General features: G+C 41.0%; 1 protein-coding gene across 5 annotated transcripts; it reads right to left on the bottom strand.

The window, feature by feature from the left end:
* Positions 1-235: 235 nt before the first annotated feature.
* On the bottom strand, positions 236-25,486 carry usp7 (ubiquitin specific peptidase 7 (herpes virus-associated)). 5 transcript variants are annotated; one of them, XM_020646983.3, is made up of 31 exons: positions 24,980-25,486; positions 20,690-20,794; positions 20,375-20,573; positions 19,125-19,263; positions 18,853-18,941; positions 18,616-18,724; positions 17,598-17,728; positions 17,112-17,166; positions 16,947-17,027; positions 16,249-16,339; positions 16,004-16,086; positions 15,137-15,246; positions 14,251-14,428; positions 13,096-13,240; positions 12,769-12,899; positions 11,196-11,330; positions 10,140-10,241; positions 9,627-9,732; positions 8,001-8,093; positions 7,828-7,895; positions 7,458-7,558; positions 6,911-7,064; positions 6,562-6,629; positions 5,981-6,089; positions 5,288-5,365; positions 5,056-5,156; positions 4,091-4,190; positions 3,473-3,592; positions 3,213-3,284; positions 3,004-3,094; positions 236-2,148 (listed from the first exon to the last, which is right to left on the bottom strand). In XM_020646983.3, exons 1-31 carry the CDS (start codon positions 25,074-25,076, stop codon positions 2,042-2,044), a joined length of 3,348 nt encoding a protein of 1,115 aa, XP_020502639.1. In that variant the 5' UTR covers positions 25,077-25,486; the 3' UTR covers positions 236-2,041. The 5 variants fall into 5 exon arrangements, with proteins under 5 accessions (XP_020502639.1, XP_020502640.1, XP_020502641.1 ...); XM_020646984.3 differs by having other exon boundaries at positions 5,981-6,083; positions 24,980-25,210; XM_020646985.3 differs by lacking the exon at positions 24,980-25,486 and adding an exon at positions 23,757-23,865.
* Between the last annotated feature and the right edge of the window lie 411 nt (positions 25,487-25,897).

A 25,897-nucleotide genomic window follows, 5' to 3' on the forward strand; every position in this document is an offset into this window, starting at 1 on the left:
GCTTTTGAAACCTTTGGAAAGAGCAAGGCTAGCTGTTTCCCCCGGCTTCAAATTACGATTTTAAAGCTATTCTACTTGCATACCGGCTTTTATTTTACATTGCAACAAACCGACAAAAGTTCAGCATGAATCCTCTCATTCTACTATCCACCACCAGACAATAGTACATCTTGAAAAGTCCAACTTTCCCTTCAAGTTGTTGAGGTCGAACACTAGTATGGACAAGCAGCAGTGCTTTAGGTTTTATAGAAAATTTTATTCAACATACATTTTCCAGCAAAAGGCAATATACAGGAATAGTTGTCGTACACTGCTGCTACACTGAGGATTTTAAACTGGAAAAGATCAAATTAGGTGTGATTCTGCAGGTCATCTTTGTACTGCACTTTTTAACAAGACAAAACCAATGCAGTTAGTTTTTAAAGAAAAAAAAAAAAGAAATTCCAAATGTAACAGAAAAAAATCGTCAATGGTACATCAGGAACGCAAAGAAAAAGAGAAAACCCTACACACAAGAAATATGAACACCTGGCTCCTTCTGTACCCAACAACAAAGGCGTGTGTTTCTCTTAAATTTTACACGTTCATATTTTTAAATATACAATTCGTAAGTGTTGTTTTTACAGAGCCAGCTATGCGCTATTGGGGGGAGCATTCCATCTGTGCTTTTAAAAAAATAAACAAAAATAATAAATTCATAGGGCTTTAAGTGTTTCATTACAATGCTGGTTTTTGTCTCTAAACGATCCTCAAACCTGCAGGCTCGAAGTGACAGCAGCTCCCTACCAAGCACAGCACAGTTACTGCCCCAAAATCACCCGGAGGCGACAGTTTCAATCAAGAGAGGAGATGTCAAAGCTCATTAATGATTGTGGTCAGAGGAGGAATGACTGAGAAAGACATTAAACCCCCTGAAAAAAAAAGAGAAGCAAATAAAGAAAGATGGAAGAGTAAGTCAAGGGGGGGTCATGTCCATGCATGTGTGTTCCTTCGAAGTTACAGAGCAACTCAAAAACACAACCAAACTGTACATTTGCCAGTCCTGAGAAACCTCTGACATTAAGTGCCTACGTGCAAGATGAAATACAGACAAATTTCCTCCTTTTTTTCCCCCCCATTTATTTTTAAACAGATGCAGTGGATTTTATTTTATTATACAAGATCTGCAGAAAGAGAAAAAAAAACAAACATATTCCTCCAACCAAACTAAGAAAGAATTGTGTGTAAACTTGGAAAAACTTTTCTTGTTGCACTAAAAAGGATGGCAGAAAATATTTTTAAGAACCACATCAGGCCAACTCAAAGATGGTCACCCAGTTTGCAGCCGTGTTTTTGCAAAAAATGAATGACCATCAGCCCTCCCTCTCTTTTCTGTCAGTCCTCAAACATCCTTCCTTCTCATTCTCCACTCAGCAGCATGGTGCCTCTGCAAAAAATCATTAATTAAAAACATTCCCCCAAAAAACCTGAAGGGAAAAAGCTAGTGAGTGGGTACAGGAGAAGGAAAAAACTAAGTCTAGAAGTTCATATATATATATATATATTTATGTATATATATATATACACTTATATTTATACGGTGTCCCGCTTCATCTTCCCCCTATGCTTATTTTTGTGTTAAAATCCAATTTCTTGTCTCCCACTTCCAGATCGGCAACAAAAAAAAGAAAAGGAAAAGAAGCCTCAAACTAAGAGGGAGACGATAAAAAAAAAAAAATAATAAAAAAAAAAAAAAAATCAACAGTCAGGAGGTGGTTGGTGCAGTTTATTTTGTGGTTGAGGGGAAATCCATCAGCTGCAGCAAAATCTATTTTTCCGAAGACATAGTGCCGGTGTAGAGCTGTAGAGGTGTCCAGGCGGGTGTTAAAAGTGATGAACACACACACACAAGCACGCACACACGCAGTCTCTCACACACAAACTCACACGGTTGGTTACAGTCTGTGGTTATGGTGTTAAAGTAGGAAGGGAGGAAGGCGGAGCTGGAGCAGGAGGCAGGAGGAGGATGAGGAGGACAAAGAGGAAGGGCGGGCAGCTTTTTTTAGTTGTGGATCTTGATTGCTTTCTCCAGGTAGGTGTAGCGTCCTCTCTTTGGAGCTTTGTTGAAATGATCCAAGCCCAGCCAGGGGCGCGGGTGGGACATGTTACCTGGAGGAGAAACAGCGAGTTCAAAAGTCTCCGTACACGAAGAAAATAAATAAAGAAGCTCATGTGGTCGTTATATATATATATATATATATATATATTAAATGTACATTAAGGTTGTGTGGCGTGATTGTTGAGTGTACAGAGAATTTATGGAAGTGGGCGCCCTCTGCTGGGCAAACTTAGTCATTACCCCACTGCACTTTGGTCCTGAATCATGAAATTAACATTTTTTTAGCAAGTTGCTCCCGCTGCCTCGTTAGCGGCGTATGAATGTGTATGAATTAGGTTCATGACTTCTGATGGTCACTTCACATAGTAACCTCTGCAATAAGTGTGTGAATGCGTAGGTGTGACATGAGGTGTAAAAAGCGCTTTGGAGTAATCAGAAGACTAGAAAAGTGCTTTACAAGCCAAGTCCATTTACCATTTAGACTTTTACTACATTGTTATTGAATTTCTTCTCAACACATTTATACCTGCATTGAACTACCTGCAACAGGAGTTGACCCAAAGCACTTTGGAGTCAATTTGAAGCCCTTCTGGGCAGCTGTTATTGTTTATAAATGAGTTGAAATTAATTGCTACGACTTGAGTTAAAACACATCTTCCAGAAGGAAAAGTGAAGTCACTATGGCTGTCTTAGGTTATAATAAAAGTATTCTTTTAGTTGGTTAATGACAAAACAAAAATATGGTAAAACTGAAGATATTTTAGATTAAATATAATTTGTGTCTTACTTATGGCATCTTAATTTATCTTGTTTTAAGAGATATGTTGCTGTTACACTGTTGCTGTTTACACATTTATTCGAACAGCAGCAGTGTGTCAGCAGCAGCAGAAGCAGTAGACAAATACCTGGCTGTGGTTCAAAGTCCTTCAGGTTGACCTCGTACTCGTCTTCAGTTATGTACTGATGCCGTCCCATCATCACAATCGCAAACTTGAACTGAGGATAAACACAAAAAATACCCATTTGTTAAAAGTCTCATCTTAAGAACTAAGTGGATTGGTTATTTTAGCCAGAAGCTAAAAAAATGGTACATATCCATCAGAAGGTGTTGTACCTTCTCAAATTCTTTCTCCTGAATCTCCAACATGGTCTGGATCCTCCTCATCACCTCCCGAAATGACTCGCCCTGAGGTGGTTGTGTTGGGGTGTGAGATGAAAGATAGGAACAACCAGACAAACACAGAGAGTGAGAACAGAGAAATAAATGATGTAACCTGGACTGCAAACTCTCTCTTAACACACGGGTGATCAAAAGCATGCACACACACACACACACACACACACACACACACACACACACACACACACACACACCTGTCTGATCTTGAGCAGGAAGGGGATCCCGAAGGTGCCGAAGACTTCCTTGTGGAAGTGGGCGACAGGAATTAGCATTTCACTGTCTTTATCCAAGTCCACCTGGTCCAGAGGAATCTCCTGATAGGAAATATGCCAGAGAAGAGGTTTTGTCAAGACAGCTACTTTAGAGAAGGTATTGAAATGGTTGGGAAAAGGTTACCAACTTCAAAGCTTCTTTTACAGCGTTTACATTAAATGGAAACTTACTGACCCGCTACTCTTAATTTATACATTGCTCTTTTATTTGTAAAACTGACTCTAGTGGAGACGCACACAGATTAAATGTACTGTCTTTGACCTCTGCTTATGGCAATAAAACATTTTCTAGTATGATCTATTTTTGGTAGTCTCTGTCTGTTTAAGTGCAAGACACTCAAGAAGTGAAATCTTCTGGCTGACTAAGAAAGTCTGAACAAATGTTTTTGAAGGAGTGAGACACAGCAAGTGACGGCTGCCAAAGTGGCGGCTTGTGTAGAGAAACTTAACGGACTGCTGTTAAGTGGAGTAGCGGCAACACAGGAAAGGATTATAAAAAAAAAAATACACACACACATTGGCTCACACACTCACACTTACCTCTATTCTGAAGGTGCGGCTGGCAGCCGGAGATAAACATTCTAGCAGCTCGTCCTCCTGGTGAACTCCGATGATTTTATAGCTTACTATCTCTAACAGCCTACAGGGAGAGAGACAGAGAGCGGGAGGATTAATACCACACCCTGGCTCATCAAAGAAAAAGTCAAAACATTTTATTGAGCAGAAAATCACATTAAACAACAGATAACATGAATTAGTGAAGACAAAAATGTAACCCCACAGTTGATCCAGACTGCGTGTTCTCAAATGAGAAAAATCAGTGCGGGTCTTTGATTTGAACACCGCATGAGGGACCAAATGGCTTGTATTGCAACAAGACCATGATTTAAAGTACACAGTCGGGTATTTCAATCAAACAAGCACCTTGTAAATGTGAAACTGGTTATATAATGTCAAATAGATATCTTTTTTTTTAAAATATAACTGTCAGTGACGGTGAGCTGAAATAATATTTGACATGGGAAAAGGATGAAATACACAATAAAAACAGTATAAAAAGAATTTTAGTTAATGATTAAGCCTGGTGATTTGCAGGTTATCGTGGGCGCTGGAGTCCGTCTCAGGGCGGAGGCCAAAAAAAAACACGCAGTACGGACTCTCTCCACGTTAACGGCACGCCCTTTCCGTCTGCTTTTAATTGCTCTACTCAGTCTGTTCACGATGTTAAATCAAATCTCAGCGGGTATAGAAGAAACACGATAGCATTCACACTCAGCAGTCCAGTTACTGAGACGAGAGAGATGGACTGTTTATTTCAAACGCCTCATTTCTGAATGAGAGTGAAACCTGAAGCTGCAGATAGCTGGAGCTGTTGCACACATGGCAGCAGCAAAAGCCGGGACAGCCGCGTGCTCCTGATTGTATGTCTTTGATTACCTTGGCAGCGATGTTCTAATGTCAAATAAACGGTTCACATGACACACACATGAACGCAAGGTGAATACCTGAGCTTCTCCGAGCCTTTTTCAGAGAGCTCCACTGCCTTTTTACATTCTTCCAAAAGGTCGCGAACACAGCCGTGCTTGTCAGGGTAGAGGGTGATCTCCTAAAACAAAAACATTGGCATGTTTGATTAGTGTGCTCCAATCACAGAGGCACACTCCATGTGTCACAGGAGAAATGGGATTCAGACTGACATGCATAGCGTGGTTGATAATGAGCGTGCGAGTGTGTTACCTCCTCTCTGAACTGGCTGTTGAGCCAAATGGATTTAAAACTCCTCCTGTTTTCAAAGTCTGTAATTTTCATCTTTAACTGTGGAGAGAGAAAAAAAAAGAGACAAGACATCAGACAAGTTGTTGTTACCCTGAGAGCTCCATCAGGAAGCTATCAATAATGGGATTTGATCAACACCAAACGGAGACTCAATGTCAAATGTGTCGAATCATATTAGGAGAATACAAAAAACAGAGTAAGTATAAATAAAAGGCTGAAAGTAGGACTTCAGCCAACTTCTATTTCAACATGATTAATGAACCTGCTAATTAAACTCTAAGCCCATCATTTAATCGCTTGGTCTTTAAAGAATTGTGAAAATGCACAAGTTAAAATCTATTAAATGGCTTCATTTATCATCCTGCTAAAATCTAAAACCAAGAAAAGAAGCAAATTCTTAAATTTGCCTAGCACCTTGTTGGTATCAACTTTTCTTTGCAGCTCTAATTAAAATACAAGGCTAGAATCTCAAGTATGGATAAGGGGGAAAGGGAATGTTAAGATTGACCAAGTAAACAAAATCAGAAACAGAAGATTAAGAAGAATTATTTGAAAAGTTATTGTCATCTCATTGGCCCCATTGTGGATGTCTCAGAAAAACAAGCAATTTACTTAACACAACTAAAAGTTGCAGAACGTGCAAACGGCTCCTACCTGCTGGTAGTACAGTTTCTTGGGCTGCCGAGGTTTGAAGAATTGCAGCAGGTCCCGCAGCGTTCCCTCATAGTTGTGTCTGAGAGGATTCCCTGGACCGTCCCTGTACCTGGCCACCACACCACCAGGCAGGGGGGGAGGATGACACAAGGGAGGAAGAGAAGGGAGCCAGGAGAAGAGAGACAGAGAGGTTGGGGGGGGGGGGGGGGAACAAAAGGAAGGAGGAGAGAAGAATGAGGTAGAGACGGGTAAACGGGAGCAGAAGAGAAAATTCAGAGGGATAAAGAGAATGAAGAAAGGAGGGAGGGAGAGAGGAGGGGAGGGAGGCAGAGTGGGAGGAGTTAGAGGAAAACAACAAAGAAAGGTGGGGGGGGACAGGTTACGCAACATTTCTACTGACAACTGAGTATCAAATCAGAAGCAATTTCAACACAAACAGAGAGATGTGTGCAAAGAAATGCACTTCTTGGGTTGCTTTTAACATAATCCATCATGTGAAATTCAACACGAGAGACTTCATCTGTTCATTTGTGTGTATGTGTACGTGTACGTGTATGTTGGGAATGAGACAAGCCTCCTACCCCTGTGACTTGAAGAACTGCAGCAGCATGGGGTCTGTGTTCAACCTCTGCGCTACTGTCTTTGCCACCTGAGAAAATACACAACACAGTCAATTGAAGTGGAGATCATTGCATCCTGTCAGGGTTCATCTGTGTCTGTTAGCATTCAATTATTTTAAAGAATCAAAATAGTGCACCATTAGTCTGCCAAAATCTAAACATGTCTTCTTCACTTGTGTACCAGATGTTTTGGAATTTCACATAATGTGGAAGAATTTCAACTGATACATCAAAAGCTGTTTTCACACATGCACTCCTGAAAAGTGCCAGAACATTTCAGCAAGGCCGGATGCGCCTGATGGGGCCGTACCTGAAAATAGTTCATGCGGTTAGAGAGCGTGACCACGAAACCGGGGTCATTGTGGATGGTCTTGTCACAGAAAATGACGTCCACGCGGTGGTAGAGGTCCCGGAAGTAGTCCTTGGCCGTCGGCAGCTCACTGCTGTCGTTCTCTGGGTCGTCCCTTTGTGATTTAAGGAAAACAGATTTATTGAGGTACAGAAAAAGGAGTGTTGACAGGAGCAGACAAAAGACAAACCGAGGGAAGAGTAGACTGAGGTGTCGGCAGGGAAGTGAAGAAGCAGGATCCATAATGGGTGAGAATTATTTTGGGCTTTTATGCCTCTGTTTAGACAGGACAGTGGATAGAGCTGGAAACGGGGGAGAGAGAGTGGGGAATGACATGCAGGAAAGGAGCCACAGTCCACACTTGAACCTGAGCTGCCCACTTTGAGGACAACCTCCTCTGTACATCGGGCACACAAACTTGCTGCTTAGCCAACGGATGAGTAACATCATGAAGAGTGTATAGAAATACAAGGACAGAGGGGAGCACTGAAGTGGCAGTGAGTCTTACTTCTGGAAGACAATGATATCCCCGTCCATGAGCTCATCCAGGGCCTTGTCCAGAGAGACATCATAGTCCTGTATCCGCTCTGTTAAGTTGGGCTTTACTTCCTGCAACACACAAGGCAACATGGGATATGAAGTCAATGTGTAGCTGTCTGTTTAGTGCAGAAGAGTATTTTTTTGGGGAATGTGAAAGAAATTCAAATCAAGAGAAGGAGAAGTGTGAAGAAAAATAGAGATGCTGCATATGACAGGGTGAGAAGATGCAAATGTTAGTCTGCCAGAGAGAGAGAGTGTGAAGAGTCTGAAGAGATAGAAGGAGATAAAAAAAAGAGAGAGGAATGTGCCTGTGAGTGAGTGTTGCATAAATAGATCACCTCATAGAGGATAAGGCTAGTTTCCTGCTGAAACCCTGCTCGCTCACACATGACTGGCAGCAGGTCTCCTGTTTACAGCAAGAAGAGAGCGTCAGACACATGATTTCACCTTTGCATGCATATTTACTGAACGCACAATCATTTTTCCCAGCCTGAAGTTTGCCACTACTTACTTATTTTGCAGGATATAGGTGTGTAGATATGTCCACAATAATTTAAGCTTCTGGTTTTGGGGTCATACATCTTCAAGAACAACATGACATCATCTGCAAAGAAGGAGACAAAGTCAGACCAAAGTTAGAGATAGTTTGTTACAGCGCCTCCTTTGGAGCAGTTACCCCAATCCTGATAATAAATGTTGTAATAAACCTAATGAACATTAAACCACTAAAACAATCTCTGTATTATTATCTGTCCTCAAAGTCCTTCATACAGATTGAGTCATTATTGATGATAACTTAATGATGATGGCCTTAGCACTGTGACATTATTTCACTCTATTAGCTTCAGTCAAAGTGTAAAAAAGCCTACTCACTGTTTCAACAATACCCTGAACTTTGTTTGATCACTACATGGTCACATTTGATTTCCAAATACCAGACGAAACTTTACAGTTGACAAAATGTATTCATGTGATGTTTGTCTGATAGCGCACCGGCTACATTTAAGGAAGTCCAGCTACTTTTATTTCAGTACCCATGTCTTCCTACAACAGATAGCTCTTGTGCTAACGATAGTACCTCTCAGCCTGATCAGTTTGTTGATAGCAGCAGGCTCACTGAGAATGACTCCTGATTACAATGACGATGAATGCAAGTCATTATCAACAGGCTTAGTACCGCAGTCATTTGAAATAGTTGTAATTAAACCTATTCCTAAATAGCAAACACTTGATTCAGGCTTCTTAGCTAACTATAGGCCTATTCCTATCCTTAACCTTTATCACAAAAATCGTCCAGAAAGAAGTGGCTCATCAGTTATGTGACTTTCTTTAACAAACATTTAATCGAGGATTTTCAGTGAACCATATCTCAGTTTATGAATCTTAATGATAAGTCTCATTAATTGCTTGGACCAATTCTTTTCACTCAATAAAGAATATCGTTCCTCTTGAAAAACGTGAGAGGTATGCTACGTACACTTCCATTGTTATGCAGATAATACTCAATTATACTTCAACCAATGCAGCCGGACAAAACCAATCAGTTATGTAAGCTAGTAGCAGTGTGTCAGTGATATTAACACCTGGATGACAAGAAATATTCTGTTACTTAACTGAGACAAGACTCAAGTTTTTGTGCTTGGCCTAAAAACCTCAGACACATTTTCTAGTGATGTAACTGCCCCAGATGGCATCAGCCTGGCTTTCAGCACCACCGTAAGCAATCTGAGAGTTTTATTTGATTGGGATACGATCTTCAACTCCCACGTCCAACAAACTCCAAGGACCTCCTTTTTTTTTTTTTTACTTCACAACCAGCAACAAGTCAGGTGCATCACCTCATGGTTGGACCTTTTAAATGTCTTTTTATCAAGCTGTCTAAATGTCTTAAAATACATTTTACCCCAGCCTGCTGCCATGGACCTGCCTGACTCCAACAGCTAAAACTATTTATATCAGTTTTAATTCGATTATAATTCTTGATGTTAATCGTAAGTTGCTTGACATGAACTCCTAAAAAATCACATGCGCCCCATATGATCAGCATTATATGTTGTTGATGCGTAAGTTAGACCTGTTAACTTCATCTTTTATTGTGTGTAATATGACATTTAGAGATGGGACCGGTTGGACTTACGGTCTTTGTCAAACTTGGGTAACGTGGCCCCGCTGGCTGCCATCTCTGGATCGACAGTCTCTAGAAATATTGTCCAGGGGTTCTCGCTGTCACTCAAGTCAATCATCTGGAGCACAAACATGCACAAAAATGTGTTTACATTAGAACAGGTTGGATCACACATGATTGAACACATTAACACAAACAAGGGCAGCTTAGAGAATCAGGGACTTTGACCTGATGAAGGTAATGTGGAAGTAAAGTTAAAACAAAGAAGCTATTATTAAATGACTCACTTCAGACAGTGATAATAGTAAAACAGTTACAGTTTGGAACGGTTTTAAAACTGTGCCGCAGTTAAAAGGTGCCGACTAAGTACTACTTCATCTTTATGATGCTATAAAAAAAATGACAAAACAAAGCACCTCAAATGATTGCAAGTAAAAACAGCAGAAGAAAATGTTTCAACAGTACCAGAAATACACACGCCACATGTTACACCCACAAACATGTCCTCTGGAGACAACCACTTACCGACTTGTTGCAGTCGGCCTCGTAGTCGAGCATGGCGGGTCGCTTGGTCCCATTGCTCCGGGCCTGCATGGGCCACAGCCTCATCTGGTCCTGTGGGAAACCCTGCAGTGCAAAAACAGGCGAGTTTAAGATTAATTGGCATCAAAGAAAAAATGACATTTTAGCATAAATAGATTGAAAGTAGCAAGAGGACAAGAGAAAACCAAATTCACCAGATTAAAATAGACACGTTAAAAAAGCGTTTAAAAAAGGACAGGAACGGCAGGGTTCAGGACGATTTCAAACAATATTTCGAATTATTATTTAAGTATTTCCACCCAGTAATCCAGGCCACTGTTGTTCAATGGTAGGGTGAATTTATGAGTGTGTTTATACTTGTTTTTCTTCACACTGGCATAACAGGCAAACAGGAAAATCAACAAGCCTTCTCTTTGCTGAGAGCAGTGACTTATATAAAAACAGAGAGTTGCTTAAAAGATTGGCAACATATAAAGTTTCATAGGGCATTTGATTGGGCACATAGTAAAATGTATTGGACCAAACTACTTCTAAAAAAATCTACTTTGATTATTTTGAAATCAAAATCTTGACTTATTAATAGCAAGATTCAAAAAGTCAAATAGAAGTAACTGTCCTGCAGCTGAGTTTTTCTGGAAGCTTTAAGGGTAACAAAACATCTGTGAACCAGGCTTCACACACACACACAAGCCCTTTCTCAGAGTATGATTACTGCCACCTCACTGCATAACGAAGCTGCTCTATCATTACGTCTTTGTACATTCATATTGATACAGCTAGAGCGTAATGACTGTGTCCTAGTCTGTGAATTCACAGTGCCTTACGGTGTTGCGGAAGCATAGTGGAAGTAGTGGAAGAGAAACAGCGGGAAGGTGGTACAGAGGGGGAATCACTTTGTCCCTCATTTCACCTCTGTGACATTCACAGTGAAGGTAAAACATCAAAGGGAGGTAATTATCCAACTTGGACGGTCAGTCAGAAAAGGGCTACCGACACAAATGTTTCTTCCTTACATACACACAAAGATACGCCTCTTACCATGGTCTGAGAGAGGTTCTGGACGAACTCCTGCAGCGTTGAGCTCTTCAAGACCTTGAAGACCGTGTACTTCACCTTCTCCTCGTCATACATGTCGTTGCCCTGATGACCACAGAACTGGTCCTCTGTCACCATCTGTGGAGAGGGAGAAGGCAGGAGGAATACAAATTTAGTGACTTTGAAAAAACAAACAAAACAATAGACAGTAGAATGAGCAGATGTATGTCCAAACTGTCGGCTGTATCATGTCATCTGGACAGTCACTGTCGTTACTCACTGAAGGAACATACGAGCCTTGTCGGGTTCTGTCTTAGTGGCACATTGTGTCCCTTTTAAAACAATATGAACTTTGTGGGTATTTTTTTCTAAGACAACTAAATTAAAATCCATTGTTAAAATTGATATATACAATGAGAAAAAAAGTTTCTTACACATTTACAGTCACCTTGGTGTTACCACATCATTCTCCTGATGAGATTTTTTTTCCCCCCATGTTGCTTTTCCAGAGTAAAGTATAAACCAGAAATAAGCCATTTGTCCTGACTTAATACTTGTCCAAAGATGTTAGCTGCTCTGTCCTTTGGACAGCATAAAACTTTATCTCAAAACATGTTTAGTTCTAATTATAATACGCTTCTGCTCTCCACAATCTCATAGCAGACGCTTTTGTCCAAAGCGACTTACATCAGAGTGTAAGAACAACACAAGCAAGGATCTAGAGAGTCCTAGCACACTGTGATCTGAAGTGAAAAACCTGAATCATCATCTGCTGCTGAGTGAACTTAATTTCTCAGCCAGTAAGTGAAGTGCTCTGCTGTTGAGGAGTAGCAGGCTGTTTGAAAAACCCTCGACATATGAGCTAGAATGAGTAGGCCACGACCACGAGTCTACAAGGATAAAGCTGAAATCATATTTCTAATCATAAAATTTTTAATTTAAAATGTTAATAGACTGTGACACAGGTATCACTCACATAGGTTAAGACAATTCAACAGGTTTCCATTGTGAGGAGCTGATGTTAGCTTACGAGCAGCAGGGATGTTTAGTTTTGTTTCCTGACAGCTGAGTACAACACTCCACTTTCAAGAGGGCAATGAAATGCATTGACACATAATCATTTGTATTTATGATACCATGGTATTTATTTAATCCTGACTTTATAGACAACGTTCAAGTCTTTTAACCACATTTAAAACTTAACTCCTTTTAAAGACTTTGAAAACCCTGCAGGTTCCGAGTTAGAAGGCTGTACAGCCTGCACTACCTACTGGTGGAGGATTCACAGGCACCAGCAAGGATCTGAGCCAAGTTCCGTGGGCAAAAAACATCCCATCAGTTTTGATTCATTTGCCAAACACAGTTCATTGGTTGACCTTTATTTTGCATAGCTTCACATGCATCTTCTTTTTAGTTTTAATGTGGAATCTTTTTAGAAAAATACCTGGATTAATAGACTACAAGTAAAGAATGAAGTATGATGATCTTCAGTGCAGGTATAATCATGATGCTAGAGTAAGCAGTTTTGCACTCAGCCGACCAGCTTCAACAGCTTACAATTGTTGTTGTTTCCTACCTGGACCTGCATGTAGAGGTGAGCCTCTTGGCGCTCCTTCCTCTTCTGTGCCTCCACCCGTTTCTCCTCCTGCAGACGCTCCACCAGCTGCTGCGGGATGTCTACATCAGTCATTGGCTGGAGAACTTCACCTGGGGTACAAGGAGAGATGCAAGTAAGAACTGAAGCTGCATGCAAATTGGGCAGGCCTTAAACCTTTGTGCAGTAGTCATTTAAAAGACCAGCAAACATTTAAATCAGCACTTAATGTTCACATGTTTGAGAGAATGCAAGAAGGGGTTTAATCTTCTGTTTCTTTCGTTTAATACAGCACGGTGTGGTACTCACTGAGCTTGGACTCTCGGATGTAGACCAACATGTATGCGTTGGTGCAGTGGCGCACTGACAGGTCATCATCATGTCCACCATAGTTGTGCTCTATGGCTTCCTCCTTGGTGCACCTTGAGACCACATCATCATCAAACTTGCACCACTAGAGAGAGTGTTGGAATGATGGAAAAGAGAGGGGTGGAGAGGAGGAGGAAGGTGTGGGAGAAAACCAAAAAGCACTTAAGACAACCATTTGTGTAATAGAAACAACTGTATTTATGTAGTTTTTATTAAAGAAATTATATATTGAGTGGCATATTGTCAATCTGTGATTTTGTCCCCCTTTTTGAAGTCAGTGTTGGTTTGTGTCTCATAAACCCCAAGTCTGTGGGGCTGCACTGCAAATTTGCAGATTAAACATTTCTAATGAAAAAACACAGACAATACAAAGACTTAGCTTAAATAAAGTCATGTGCTTTGTCAGCAACAAAAGCTGTATTGGTTGGTTTTTAGTCCACTACTGACAGGCAGAACTTATGCCGCTTAGTCACGATTCCAACACTGGCTTTGAATCCTCTGATCTTTAGATACGAGACATTTTCTAACACCAAGTAGCTTATGTTACTGCTTGTTGGTCAACTCAGAATCTGAGTGGGCAGCTCAGCAAATGATTCACCTAGTTGTAGCAACCCTCTATACTTCTGGAATAACTTATCAGACACTAGTTTCATCTTTGTCAAGTCGCTGATTCCAGCTTTTACATTATGTTCTTAAGGCCAAAATTAAAGTGCAATATACAGTTAATAGCTGTAGTAAGACTTTAAACGTTGGGTTATTACAGTGATTAAAGTTCTTAAAATACATGTAGCTATGTTATAATACTGTTTTTAATGATATAGTAGATTGCAGTTAGCCTCTAATCCGTTAAAAATGACTGACAGCCTTTAGATTTCTCTATCATTGTTAAATAAAACTCAATTGAAAACAGGAAATATCAGTTTAATGCAATCTCTTTTGAGGAGTCAATGGCTGGATAACCTAAGTGCTAAAAAAAAAAAAACCCTGGCAGTATTACCAAGAGACAGTGTTGACATTTAAGCTCATAGTGCAGAAACCCCAAATATGTCCACAGAATTTTTGAGTGAAAGGTGTGTAAAAAAAAAATGTCCTCACTATTGGTTCCTTGACACTCACTTTGCCGTCTCCTTTTGGGTTAAGATAGACGACGTAGTGACCGCCATGGTTGTCCCCGCTGTGCACTAGAACTGCATGCAGGATGTAGTTGGCTGGATCCTTGGAGTCTGGCTTCTGGAGGAACTCATCCAGGGGTAACTGATCTGGAAACTCAAATCTAGTGAAGACAGGGGAGGGCAGCAGAGAGGATGGACAGATGGGGAATGATGGGGGGGGGGGGGGGGGGGGGGCAAAGTGTGAGAAGATTGAAAACAAGAATTAGAGATGAGGAAAGGAGAGATTTGAAAAAATAAAAAAGGACAAAAGGTTAAGACAGGGAGCAGGATAAGTGAAAAAGGAAAACATTGTGTGTGTGTGTGTGTGTGTGTGTGTATGTGTGTGTGTGCGTGTAAATAAACAAAGCCTTCGGGGGGGCCAGGTGCTGTGGTTTCGTCACAATTATGACTCACAGCTTGTTGAAACGCAACAGACAGAATAAGCTAGTCTGTAGGCAGTATGTGTGTGTGCTCCTCATGTGTCACATTATCCAGGAGGATTTTTAAACCAGCATTAGCTCTCACAAAGCATAACACACAATTATACAGCCAACAGGAAACACTCTCTGTGACTCACTTTCTCTCACTGCAGGAAGTCATGGTGTGCTGTTCACTGTCCTGTTTCTGGAAATAGCCTGATCTTTTAACCTAGGTTTATATAGACCAGACCTGTCACTAAAATTATGTCTGTGCACCAGCCACAGACGCATTGTGGGAGTGTGACAGTGACCTAATTCAAGCTTGGCAATATGTGTGTGTTGGAATACGGGCATGTAAGAAATATGTAATAAGAGGTGTGTGCGCGTGTTGAGCACTTCTGTTTGTTCTACCTGTCGTTGATCTTGATGTTTTGGTCAGTCTGTGGGTCATACATGAACCTCATCAGCTGCAGGTGAAGGATCGGAGGGAAGGTGAGGAACTTCACTCCCTTTTCTGCCTCCTGCAAACATAAAAACAAATATGTCAAAAAAGTCTCAACAATCCGTGCACAAGTTGTATTGCAAGTTTTGCGCAACAGCTATTAAGCACCATAAAGTCCAGAATATAAGTTGCACTAATTTATGAAATGCAGTCTGTTTTTTGGGACGGGGGGTCTCCCACAGAGAAAAAAAAGAGATTAAAACTGTTGTCCTGTGTGATGACTTTCATCGTGTCCACAACATGACATTTCTGTGCAGCTCTTTAGTACCACCTTTTTTTGTTTTTTGGTATTTGCATTCCTACTAGCTGCAGTACAATACTGGAGTGCTCAGCCTTTGGGGAAAGTTGCAAAAGTACGGACCCACAGCCTGCGAGTCAAGATGCCCATCACTCGCTGATTTTAATTTATGAGTCTTTCAGTCAAAAAGAGCACTCAATACACCAGCGTTAGGTTTAAATGTATGATTATGACCTCATGAGGGAGAAAAGATGTTTAAAAGTGGCACTGCCTGACTGGTCTGCGTCGCTATGTATCCTAACACAGTTTACAATTCACTTGTGAAAATTCAATTGGTCTCTTAATTTCTTCTGAAGCTGCATACTCAAGACGATCATGCTTCAAATGTTGACAGATTAGAAATAAAAGTTTGACTTGAATTACCTTGAATACCAGCTTCAATATAGAAAAATAATTAAAACATTAAAAAATATGTAGAAAAAATAAACTAGAATAAAGTCATATAAATCACATAAATCCAATCACTGTGCACTCTCACCTGCAGGCCATGCTCTCCTGCGTCGTATTTATTGTCTCCATCTAACTGCTCAGTTGCAACGTAGTCTTTGAATGACTCGAAGACTGGAAATAAGCAGAAAAAGATATCATCTATATAGGTCACTTTGAATAAAATAGCTGTCAACAGACAACAGTCACTCAAGCCAATGCCAGAGTGAGAAATTAACAGTTAACATTACCGATTCATTCTAGAAACCAGGGATTAGTGTTGATGCGTCTACTCACTGTTCTTCTTTCCTTTTATGCTGAGCTGGATGTCATAGTAGTCCTCTATCCGCTCTGACCGGTAGTCCACATGCTTACACTGAATGTATGACTGGAGACAAACACACATGAAAGTCAGACTGTGTTTAGCTGCATTTTCACAATTCATCAGCAGCACATTTTATTAAGATGCCCAAATAACACCTCTTTCAATTTCGCAATGTTTCATTTGATATTCCATTCTCCTAACAGGTGATCTGTGTGTGGATGAAGTTAGGGTATGGCAATGGTCCAATACTATTAAAACAACATCATACAGAAGGATAATCTTCAATAAGAGACGTCAAAACTCTGGGTTACAGGAGGGACGTACCAGTAGACATATCTGTCTATCTCAATGATCGCCTGCAGAGCATGTGTCAAAAATGGCAAAGGGCAAGGGGAGACTGTCCATTAGTGTTTGGATCGAGGGATATCTTATACATATAAAAAGGACAAATGCTTAAATAATTGACAATCCTACTTAGGCAACATTGCCCGCTGATTTCTCCAGGTTTTTCATGACCATACAAGCCCTAAATCGGAGTTATTTTACTGTTCCACATGTGACTCTAGAATGACCATCTGTGTTAACATGAGAACATCTACACAAAGTAATTGCAAACGTAAAGACGAGCAAGAAAGGAGGGGGACGAGAAAAAAAAAAAAAAAAAACATACCACCATCTTTCCTCTGAAGAGCTTAGGGATTGTTCCCTCAACACAAGTGCCTTTCATTTTGTTCTCCACATTGTCCAGGAGCTGGAAGACAAACACACAAGGTCAGTAATGATTCAGCATTCATACGCACTCAACATTTCGTCAAGACAGGATGAGAGAACTCACCACTCTGCACAGCTCCTGTACGTCATGTTGCATGAAGCTATCAAGTGTTTCCCACCTTCAAAAAAAAAAGGAGAAATAAACATGAGGTCAGTTAGATAGAAAAAAAAAAATCACAGATCAGGACAAATGGATGACTGGTTACTATTTTAAATAGTGGCTGAAAAAAATGTCTAAAATCTGTTATTTTAATTTAAATCAAAGCACAAATCAGGTTATAAGAGTGGCACATATTTCAATGTTTTCCCGACCCTCAGTGACAACCATATGTAACATTTTTAAAGCAGTGCCTCGATCTTTCTGAAGTTCTGTTCAGGTAATCTTGATTTCTCCCACTCCTGCAATCTTATGAGCCAAATGTAACACCCCCATTACTGAACCTTCCAGACTCAATGCTAGTTTAACTTCTCATTCCACCCTGCTTTTGTTCGCCCCAACACAGAGGACAGGTGAGCTGTAAATATAAAAAGAAAAGAAAAATCACTCTACCCAAAGGACTTGGTGAGTTTCTTTGTGCCGACGGGTTTGTCGCTGTGTTGCAGCTCGTAGAAAACCCTCTGCAGTGCAAGAGGAACGCTCTTGGACGAGTCGTCTCCCTCTGTGGGCATCATGTACACCGCCTGGGAAGAGAGAGAGGAGGGTTCACACCAGGATTAGAAAACTCAGAAAAACACACAGAATGAGGGTTTGATTCAGGTTAAACTCTTTGTAAAACATAAACATTTATAGGGAATAAATGCCATGGACCTCACTGTTATTGTCTAGTTTGACTATAACTCACAAGTTGAAAGGAAATAAATTCCATGAATCTAAGGCATTCATTTAACCTTCCATATGAACAATATTTTTTTGACACAATTCTCAATCTTGTGTCTGCCGAACAGCATCTGATAGACACCAATTTTTAACATTAAACCCCTTCATTCTCTGTTTTTAACGGTTTGAAGGAGCTTACCTGATTATTATGATCAGTAAGACACCTACAGTATGTGTATGAATCTTGTTGGGAACACTGAAGGAATCCCAACCCAGCTGAGATAACAGTGAAGCCCCTCTCACAGCCCCCTCTTTTCAACGTAAATCTGATCAAATCTACACTCGCTCTGCTAGCACTTCCCTGTCGTTGCCCTAATCATCACAGGGTTAATTGCCTGATATTAGTTCAACAGTAGCAGTGAAAATAATTCATGGTGGCGACAAACAACTGAACCGACTCTGGCTGCACTAGAGCTCACTGATGTGAGGTGGAAAGAAAAATTGATTCCCCTTAAAACAAGTGGATTTTTTTTTCCCCAGAATCGGCCCATGGAATAGCGCAATACTAGAACCTGACGTTGCTTTCAAGACAGTATGGAGGATGTTTTTACGCTGATACAGGTATGCAGATAAGGCCAGCATAAACACATCTTTATCTGTTCTTGAGCCAATGCACCTAACTGACTTGTAGATTACTCAGAGAAAAACTCAGCTAATATAAACACAAAAACACGGAGGCATAAAAGTTTACCCGCCGCAGCTGGTTGGTGAAGAAGAGCGTCTGTAGCAGACTGTTCATGTAGCATGTAGCTCCCTGGTTCTTGAGACCAACGTAGCCGGTGTGTTTCTTAGAGTCCCAGCTGGTAACAAGAGAGAAAGCAAATTTTAGCTACAAAGTTCATAAAACTACAAAAATGTAGACCCTTGTAGAAAACAGAACCAGGACAAAAAAAAAAAAGAACCCAGAGGAGAATTAGGAAGTACGTACGCCACTCCGTGTGGAGCATCTGCCTGAACGTAGACTTCAAAGGTGACTTTGTCATCATCAACGAAGCCTCTCTCTGGATCAGTCACATCCTGAAACAAACATCCAAATCAGTCAGTAGACGTAATACACTGAGGTTCAAATAAATAATGTGCTATTTTTGTGTCTACTCTTTGGGCCTCTGTAACAAAAAAAAAAACAATCTCTCTTGTGTGGGTTCTTGGACCAGCAGTAAAATGTTTCTCACTATCCATCCTGTCAGTTTCGGTACTTACACTCCAGGACATGAAGTTTGAGAAGCCCCAGTCGTTCTCTTTGTGGAAGAACAGGTGACTGATCCTGCGGCTGAAGGACTTCTCGTCATCTTTGTAGTTGATGATCTTGAGCATGGCCTGTGCGTGGCATGACCATGACCTGAAAGACAGTAATCCAGAGATCAGATATGGAGTACACACCTTTTAGATTGCACTCTTGATTATGTTGTCAACATTCTTTTTTAAACAAAGGATTTGTGCAGATATGACGGATAAATGAGCTTTTAGACTTAACTGGGAGGTACAGCAAGTTTTTTGTTATTTAACCAAAATAACCTCATGACTGTAATTCAAATAATCAAAAACCAGGTAAATAAAAAGTACCAATCAGTAGTCGAACAAACTGATCAGAGTTCATTTATGTCGAACACAAAAAAAAGAAGCAGTGAGTGTAAAGGACATTTGGGAAGGAGAAGCCTAGATGCTAATTAAAGTTGAGGTAATGTTTGAATATCATGTGTAATATTACTCTTCTAAATTAGGCTTAATCAAGTTCTTTAACATCTGCAATTATCCTTTTACAACACTTTCACTAGCAAGTGAAATATCGCAGTCATATAGTATTGAGGTGCAATATAAGTTGGGCAATAGAATCACCGTTGTCACTTAATGGAGCTTCCTTAAAGGGAGTCTGAATGTGACCTTTATCCACTTTATAATACTCTTCATGTTTAAGTATTTCTCTAATATTTGTGTCGTCAGACGCCACACAGAAACAAACCATGCACATTATGCAGTGTGGTGGTGGTGATAGCAGACTCATGCTGAGGGGATGCTAAACAAATGATGGCAGACTTGCTGCTTAAAATTGAATGAAAGTTATGGAGGACTGCTGCGTGAGCTGTACCTAATGTGCATATGAGATTGATTCATATGGACATGAAAGAGTAATAAAAAAGTAACGTTCCGTCAACTGTGACTCAATGTCATAAAACTCAGAAAAGTGTGTGGGAGGGAAGCCAGTTTTTTTCTGCATGTTATGAACTAAAAGTTTAACTTCAAACATGTTCATTCAAGGAAGCAAAATCTGTCAGTTAGAAATTCAGGATAGAGATAATAACTGTAAAATAATTGTTTGTTATTATAGAGGCTGTTTTTTCAATATTAGATATCACTGTTTATGTCCGTGTGCCATATCAGGACCACAAATATAAAAACTAAGTAAAAGGTTTGCACGAGTGTGTCTCCCCCTGTCCCAACGAGAAACCTACGTTGAATCGGACTCTGCGTTACACTGCAGGAAGAAGCCCACGCTCTTCTGGTGTGGCCGGTCCGGATAGAAGCGCGGCATCACCATGATCTTCCATGGGAGGTTTCGGACAAAGCAGGACGGGCTGAGCACCGACTCACTCAGGCGGCTGAAGCGCTCCACCACAAAACGGAATGTGGCCTCTGAACGCCAACTGGTGTCTGTGGATAGGAGATGGGATGCTAGTTAGATTCTAAATGGATAGTAGGTTTCCTCCAAGTTCACCTCACAAGACTCACTGATTATTATTATTTATTAAAGTGCACATCCTACTCACCATCCTCCATGTCCTCTTCTGTGTTGTTGTGTCCGTCTGCCATAGCCACGTTACCATTGATCACTGGGTTGGCTGGGATTCTTGGAGGGTCGTCTGTGTCCCCAGCTGCACAAAGAAGAAAACGATATGACAAGACTGTATGGACAATAGGGGTGCTACCTCTTCCACTGGTAGGAAGCATATTAACGCTGCATGCTTTTAGTAGGTCAGAGACAGTGGGTCAACTTTGTCAAGTATCAGGGATAAGGAAAAATAAACAGCTTCCTTTCATTAATCTGAGTCATGTGAATTTATCAAGATGACCTGGCACAAACTACAAGTGGTGCCCATAACGGACACCGCTAAATTTGCATCAAATATCTGTTGAAACACTTTATCTCCATTCAATTTAAATAAACAAATCGCTTCAACTCAACTTTTTTCCAAACAAGGTTGTCAAAATTGTCATCTTTCGATACCAATTGTTTTAAAACAATACAACGATACAATCTCTGCGTGTCTCTCAATCTCTCTATTTTAACAGTTGATAGTGTCTAAAAAGAACCAAAGCTTTAAAAACATTATATATCTTCAGTTATATGTTTAACCAAAAGCTAATACAAGCTGTTCAAAATGGGAAATCAGACATTTCTGCTTCTTTTCAGACTATCAAGACATTATCAAGAAATTATCTTCATGGTATTGTTTAATTTGGCTAGGATCGTATAAAAGTTTCAAAATCGGGTATAATAACATTACTTCCAGAACTTTTGCTCAAGCAGACTGATTCACTGAGGAAATTAAAGTATGAAGGCAGATAAAGCTTTTAAGAAATGAATGTATTAATCCTTTGAAGAGCAGGACTGACTAATAATCTGATAACCATTCTAATGGTTACAGGCATAAAAACAACAAGACTACATCATTTGCAAGTAATGCAGCAGCAGTCTCCCACAGATCTTTTTTTGTGGGAAAACCCTGCTGAGGCAGCATGACAAGTCTTCTTTCCCAGACTGACTGTCAGGTTGAGGACCACAGGGAGAGAATGTGAGTGCATGCACGTGTGTGTTAGTGTATCGCACATCGTGCAACATTACAGTAGGCTGGGTAATTATGGACACACAATACAGGATTAAGCTGCAAGTCATCAGTACAAAAACAAACGCACAGGCAGAACAAAAATCATCCTAGTCGCATAATGAGCCAGCTCACTGCACCGTCTCATCTATTGAAACGCATTGATAACAGAACCAGAGGAGCTTTGAATAGACTTCAAGGACTGAGTGAAATCTGCTTGTGCCCTGTGATGAAGACAATGATGCTGCAGAAGCGAGCCTTGACAAAAAACACTGTGGAATGTCTGCAAACGTGTTCCTCTGTCTCTCACGCTGTATCAGTGTGTGCCTTTGCAGGTAACTTTATCGACACAGTCCTCTGGGACACTGACCTCGTTTCCCCAAGTGGATTACACCCTGCTAATGGGGTCTGTCATTCAACTCCATGACAACTTCCTGTCCCGCCTACTGTATCCACCTATTCTGAAACCTCTGAGAAGTCCACTCCGATGGATAACATTTTAAAAACCTGCACAAGCTTTAAACAGACATTTTTCTATGGTAGAGGGAAACTCTTGAACTTCAGCCACAAGTCGGTGCTTTCAGAGGAGGACCTTAGACATTTAAAATAATTCAGTGGACTCCTCTCAGCCTCTTGAAGTACTGGAGCACTTTATTATATTATATTAAACAAAATTATTTAAACGCTAAGTAGACCAGTATGTCCATTTAAACTGCACTGGTGTTTAATGGGCAAAACAACTAGCATCTTAAAAAACCAATTACAAGCAAATACTTGCTTTGGTGGCACTTATCCAAAAACTGTTTGTAAACTGCACCAAACATCCTTCATATTAAAAAGGGACAAGTGCCAAAAAAGTACTTCAATCTTACCATGTTTTCCCACAGCATTGGAAATTGTATCATTTGAGAAAAAGCACAATGTTTGCTTCTGATCCCATTCCACAAGTTCCTATATAACTGGAGCCCATACAGGCATAAAAATGATTGTGTTGCAGCAAATGCTCAACATCCAATTCAATTATTTAGGATAAAACAAGTGCAATGTACAGAGCAGGTGTTGGATAAATGCAACTGTTCTTAACCTGATATTGTAAAAGAAAATGACTATCCAGTAGTAGCCATTAAAATGTTAAGACCTATCGTCAACTTGTTTTCACTGTCCCTGAAAGGATGCAGTGCACTGGTGATGATGTCTGAGGAGAGCACTTGCTTCCAGTAGGTCCAGTATACAAATGAATGGCAGAAAAATAGAAATGCCATCCTGGGAAATTTCTGAATGCGTTTGTCATAATGTAAAAAAAAAAAAAAAAATAGCATGGTGCAGTGTTGTATTAAGAAAAGTGTATGTTAGAAAATAATAATAAAATCACCCGTGATAAATGACGCAGTGATGCTGAGGGCTCCCTCAAGCCAATACTCTGTCCAAAGTTGACATTAGTAATAAACTTTGATGAAGGGCGGTTAATTCTACGTGAGAAGAGCTTAAAACTGAAAGAGAGGTGGGCCCCTGTCTCAAAAATCTGCCAAACAAAAACACAGATCATTAAAAATGGCGAGCTCCATGCCGTTTTGGTCCTCCATACAATGAAGCAGCAAATCCCCCCGCGCTGCCTCCGTGCAGGCCCGGCTTACCGCAGCGGCGACCAGCAGCGCGGACACGTATCATGGGGACACGGCGGCTAAATCAGTTGCAAGAACAACTTAACCCAAAAGCAGAAACTCAAATTTTTAAACTGACAACCTCGTCTAACAGAACGACGGAACCTGTAACAACACGAGTCAATTTAGCAAATCACGACTGACGCATCTGCGTTAGCGTTAGCCACCTAGCTCTCCAGCGAGCACTCGCAACACATCTACAGGCCCGTTACTGGCTTAACATTAGCTGGAATCACTAGTACCGGCTATCAATATGGAGAAAATACAAGATGAGAAATACCGCCTAGGATTATACACACTACATAGTAAAATAAATATTTAAATAACTGAGAATAAAAAATCCAAATTACGTGAGGTAGATATTCAAGGCCTAACATTCGAGCAAAAGCCAAATCGACCGATGCAAAATACAAGCCGCCATTTTGGATCGCCACACACCCCCTCCGTGAGCTGTAGCCGAGGAGCTAAGTAGCATGCTAGCTGGAACATTACCGTCTAAAAGTGCGACTGGATGTTGTTCCACTAGCTTGAAATTAGCTATCCCGCTACGTTTCCCCCCCCCAGCAATATGAATGCACATGTTGTATCATTAAGTATCATGTTTTGTTTTTTTCCTACAAAAAAAAAAAAAAACACCCATTAAAATTAAATGACTTCTCGATTTTAACCAATATTAGTTGTGCAGGCCTGTATTTGATGCACAAGACACGATGCTAACCCACATTGTTTTTGAAGTCTGGTATTAGTCTTTTTAAAATTACAAAATTTCAACCTCATGGACCAAAGACGAGCAAAGAAAGTCACTATTTATTAAAAAAGGCTGACTTTTGACAAGGGACACACCTGTCAAAATAGGTCCAATGCGCACGAAACACCTCGCATTATCAGTATGTCAATCAGGTTGTCATCAGCTGGATGTTTTCTTATAGGGCTGCTTCTTTTTAAGTATTTGTCCTTTATTCTGGTGTTCAGTCCTTTTTATTGTAAAAAAATGGCTTCCCATTGAAGTGCTTTATTTACCTGGCGAAGTTCCACGGAAAATGCAGGACCCTGAACTAACATGTAGTTTATTAAAAAAAAAAACAACAACAACAACATGCATTTGGTTTAATGACTGCAAAATAAAAAACTGAGATGTGGAAAATGCATCCTATTTGTTGGTACATCACGACAGCTTGTTTTGAAATATTATGACAGGAGTGAATGCACGTTTTGTGTGGCTAATTTCCAACATTGTGGATGATGGGCCAGTTGTTTTTTTTTTCTTTGATTATCCCAATGTAAAAATGCAACTTTGCAGACATACGGTGGAAAATACCAGCTCTACTGGCTTATAACGCAAAATGAGGTCAGCTCCACACAAGTATGCTGCAACGGACGCACAATCAGCAAAAAAAAAAAAAATGCAGCCGGCTATCCTGGCTAGCTTTTGGGGCCTTCATGTTTACTGTAAAGTTGAGCTCAGCCTGAACATGTGAAGTTTTTTTGTTTTTGCATTTCTCGTGCAAACTACGAGGCAAGGGGTTTGCGGAAAGTTCCAGTTCACACTTCTGGAAAAAAAACGTCTTCTTACCTTCCATCTCCATGTCCTCTGGTTCACTGAGCTGCTGCTCACCGGCTTTCTGCTGCTGCTGCTGTTGCTGCTGCGTGTGGTGATGGTGGTGGTTCATGTTCGCAGTAGTTGTTGTGGTGGTGATGGTGGAGGTGGTGGTGGTGGTGATGCGGGGCTCCTTGCTATCGGGGTTTCCCTCGACCTTGTCCAGGGTCGCTTCGGTTGGGACCCGGATTCCGGACTGCTGCTGAGGTGTAGTAGTAGGATGCTGAGGCGGGGTGGACAGGTCGAGCCTCGGCGGCCGGGCCTGCTCTGCTGCTGCTGCTGCGGCGGCGGCGACCTCGGCCTTGTCCGCTGTCAGCGCCGGGGATTGAGGAGGGGAGGTCGGCGGGGGAGCGGGTAGAGAAACGCGGACGTATTTACTCGCTATTCGCCCAATCTCGGCGCCGTTAGTGGGTGCGAGTCGCTGTCTTGACTGCGGGGTGTGTGTCTGTGTGTGTGTGTGTGTGTGTGTGAAGGGGGGGGGATGTATGGACTAAAGGGGAGGGGGGGGCGCTGAAATTTACTGAATCAACCCCGGGAAATGTGAGGGTAACGGTGGAAATAAGACAACGCGCAGCACGGTGCACCTTCAGGAACAAAAAAAAAAAAAAAACCCCACACCGTGTTTATAGCTAACGTTAGCGCGTTCAGCTACCTGACACTGGGCAGCCAACTGGTCCGTATAGGAACAACAACAATGAAAACAAAAGGCTCATTTGATATTGACACACGTTCAACAACTTTGCCTACGATATCCCCAGTCCGTGTGCTCCTCCGATTGTCCCTCGTCTGGGGGAGAGCGGAGGAAAAAGCTATCCATTCAAAGCCTGTTTCCAATACGGAACAGAAGCTAACGTTGCTTTTGGGAAGTTCGCGGAGATAAAGAGTCGCCCACGG

This window comes from Labrus bergylta, chromosome 16 (assembly GCF_963930695.1).
Source record: "Labrus bergylta chromosome 16, fLabBer1.1, whole genome shotgun sequence".
In the NCBI taxonomy this organism is placed as follows: Eukaryota; Metazoa; Chordata; class Actinopteri; order Labriformes; family Labridae; genus Labrus; species Labrus bergylta.

Bases quoted from the DNA above. Each gene is read 5' to 3' on its own strand.
- usp7 (XM_020646983.3), bottom strand. From the start codon at position 25,076: ATGAACCACCACCATCACCACACGCAGCAGCAACAGCAGCAGCAGCAG. The intron at 17,028-17,111 runs GTGAGTTCTCTC...TTTGTCTTCCAG, and splicing joins TACAGGAGCTGTGCAGAGTG to CTCCTGGACAATGTGGAGAA. The intron at 11,331-12,768 runs GTAGGAAACAAC...CCCTCTCCACAG, and splicing joins ACCTCTACATGCAGGTCCAG to ATGGTGACAGAGGACCAGTT.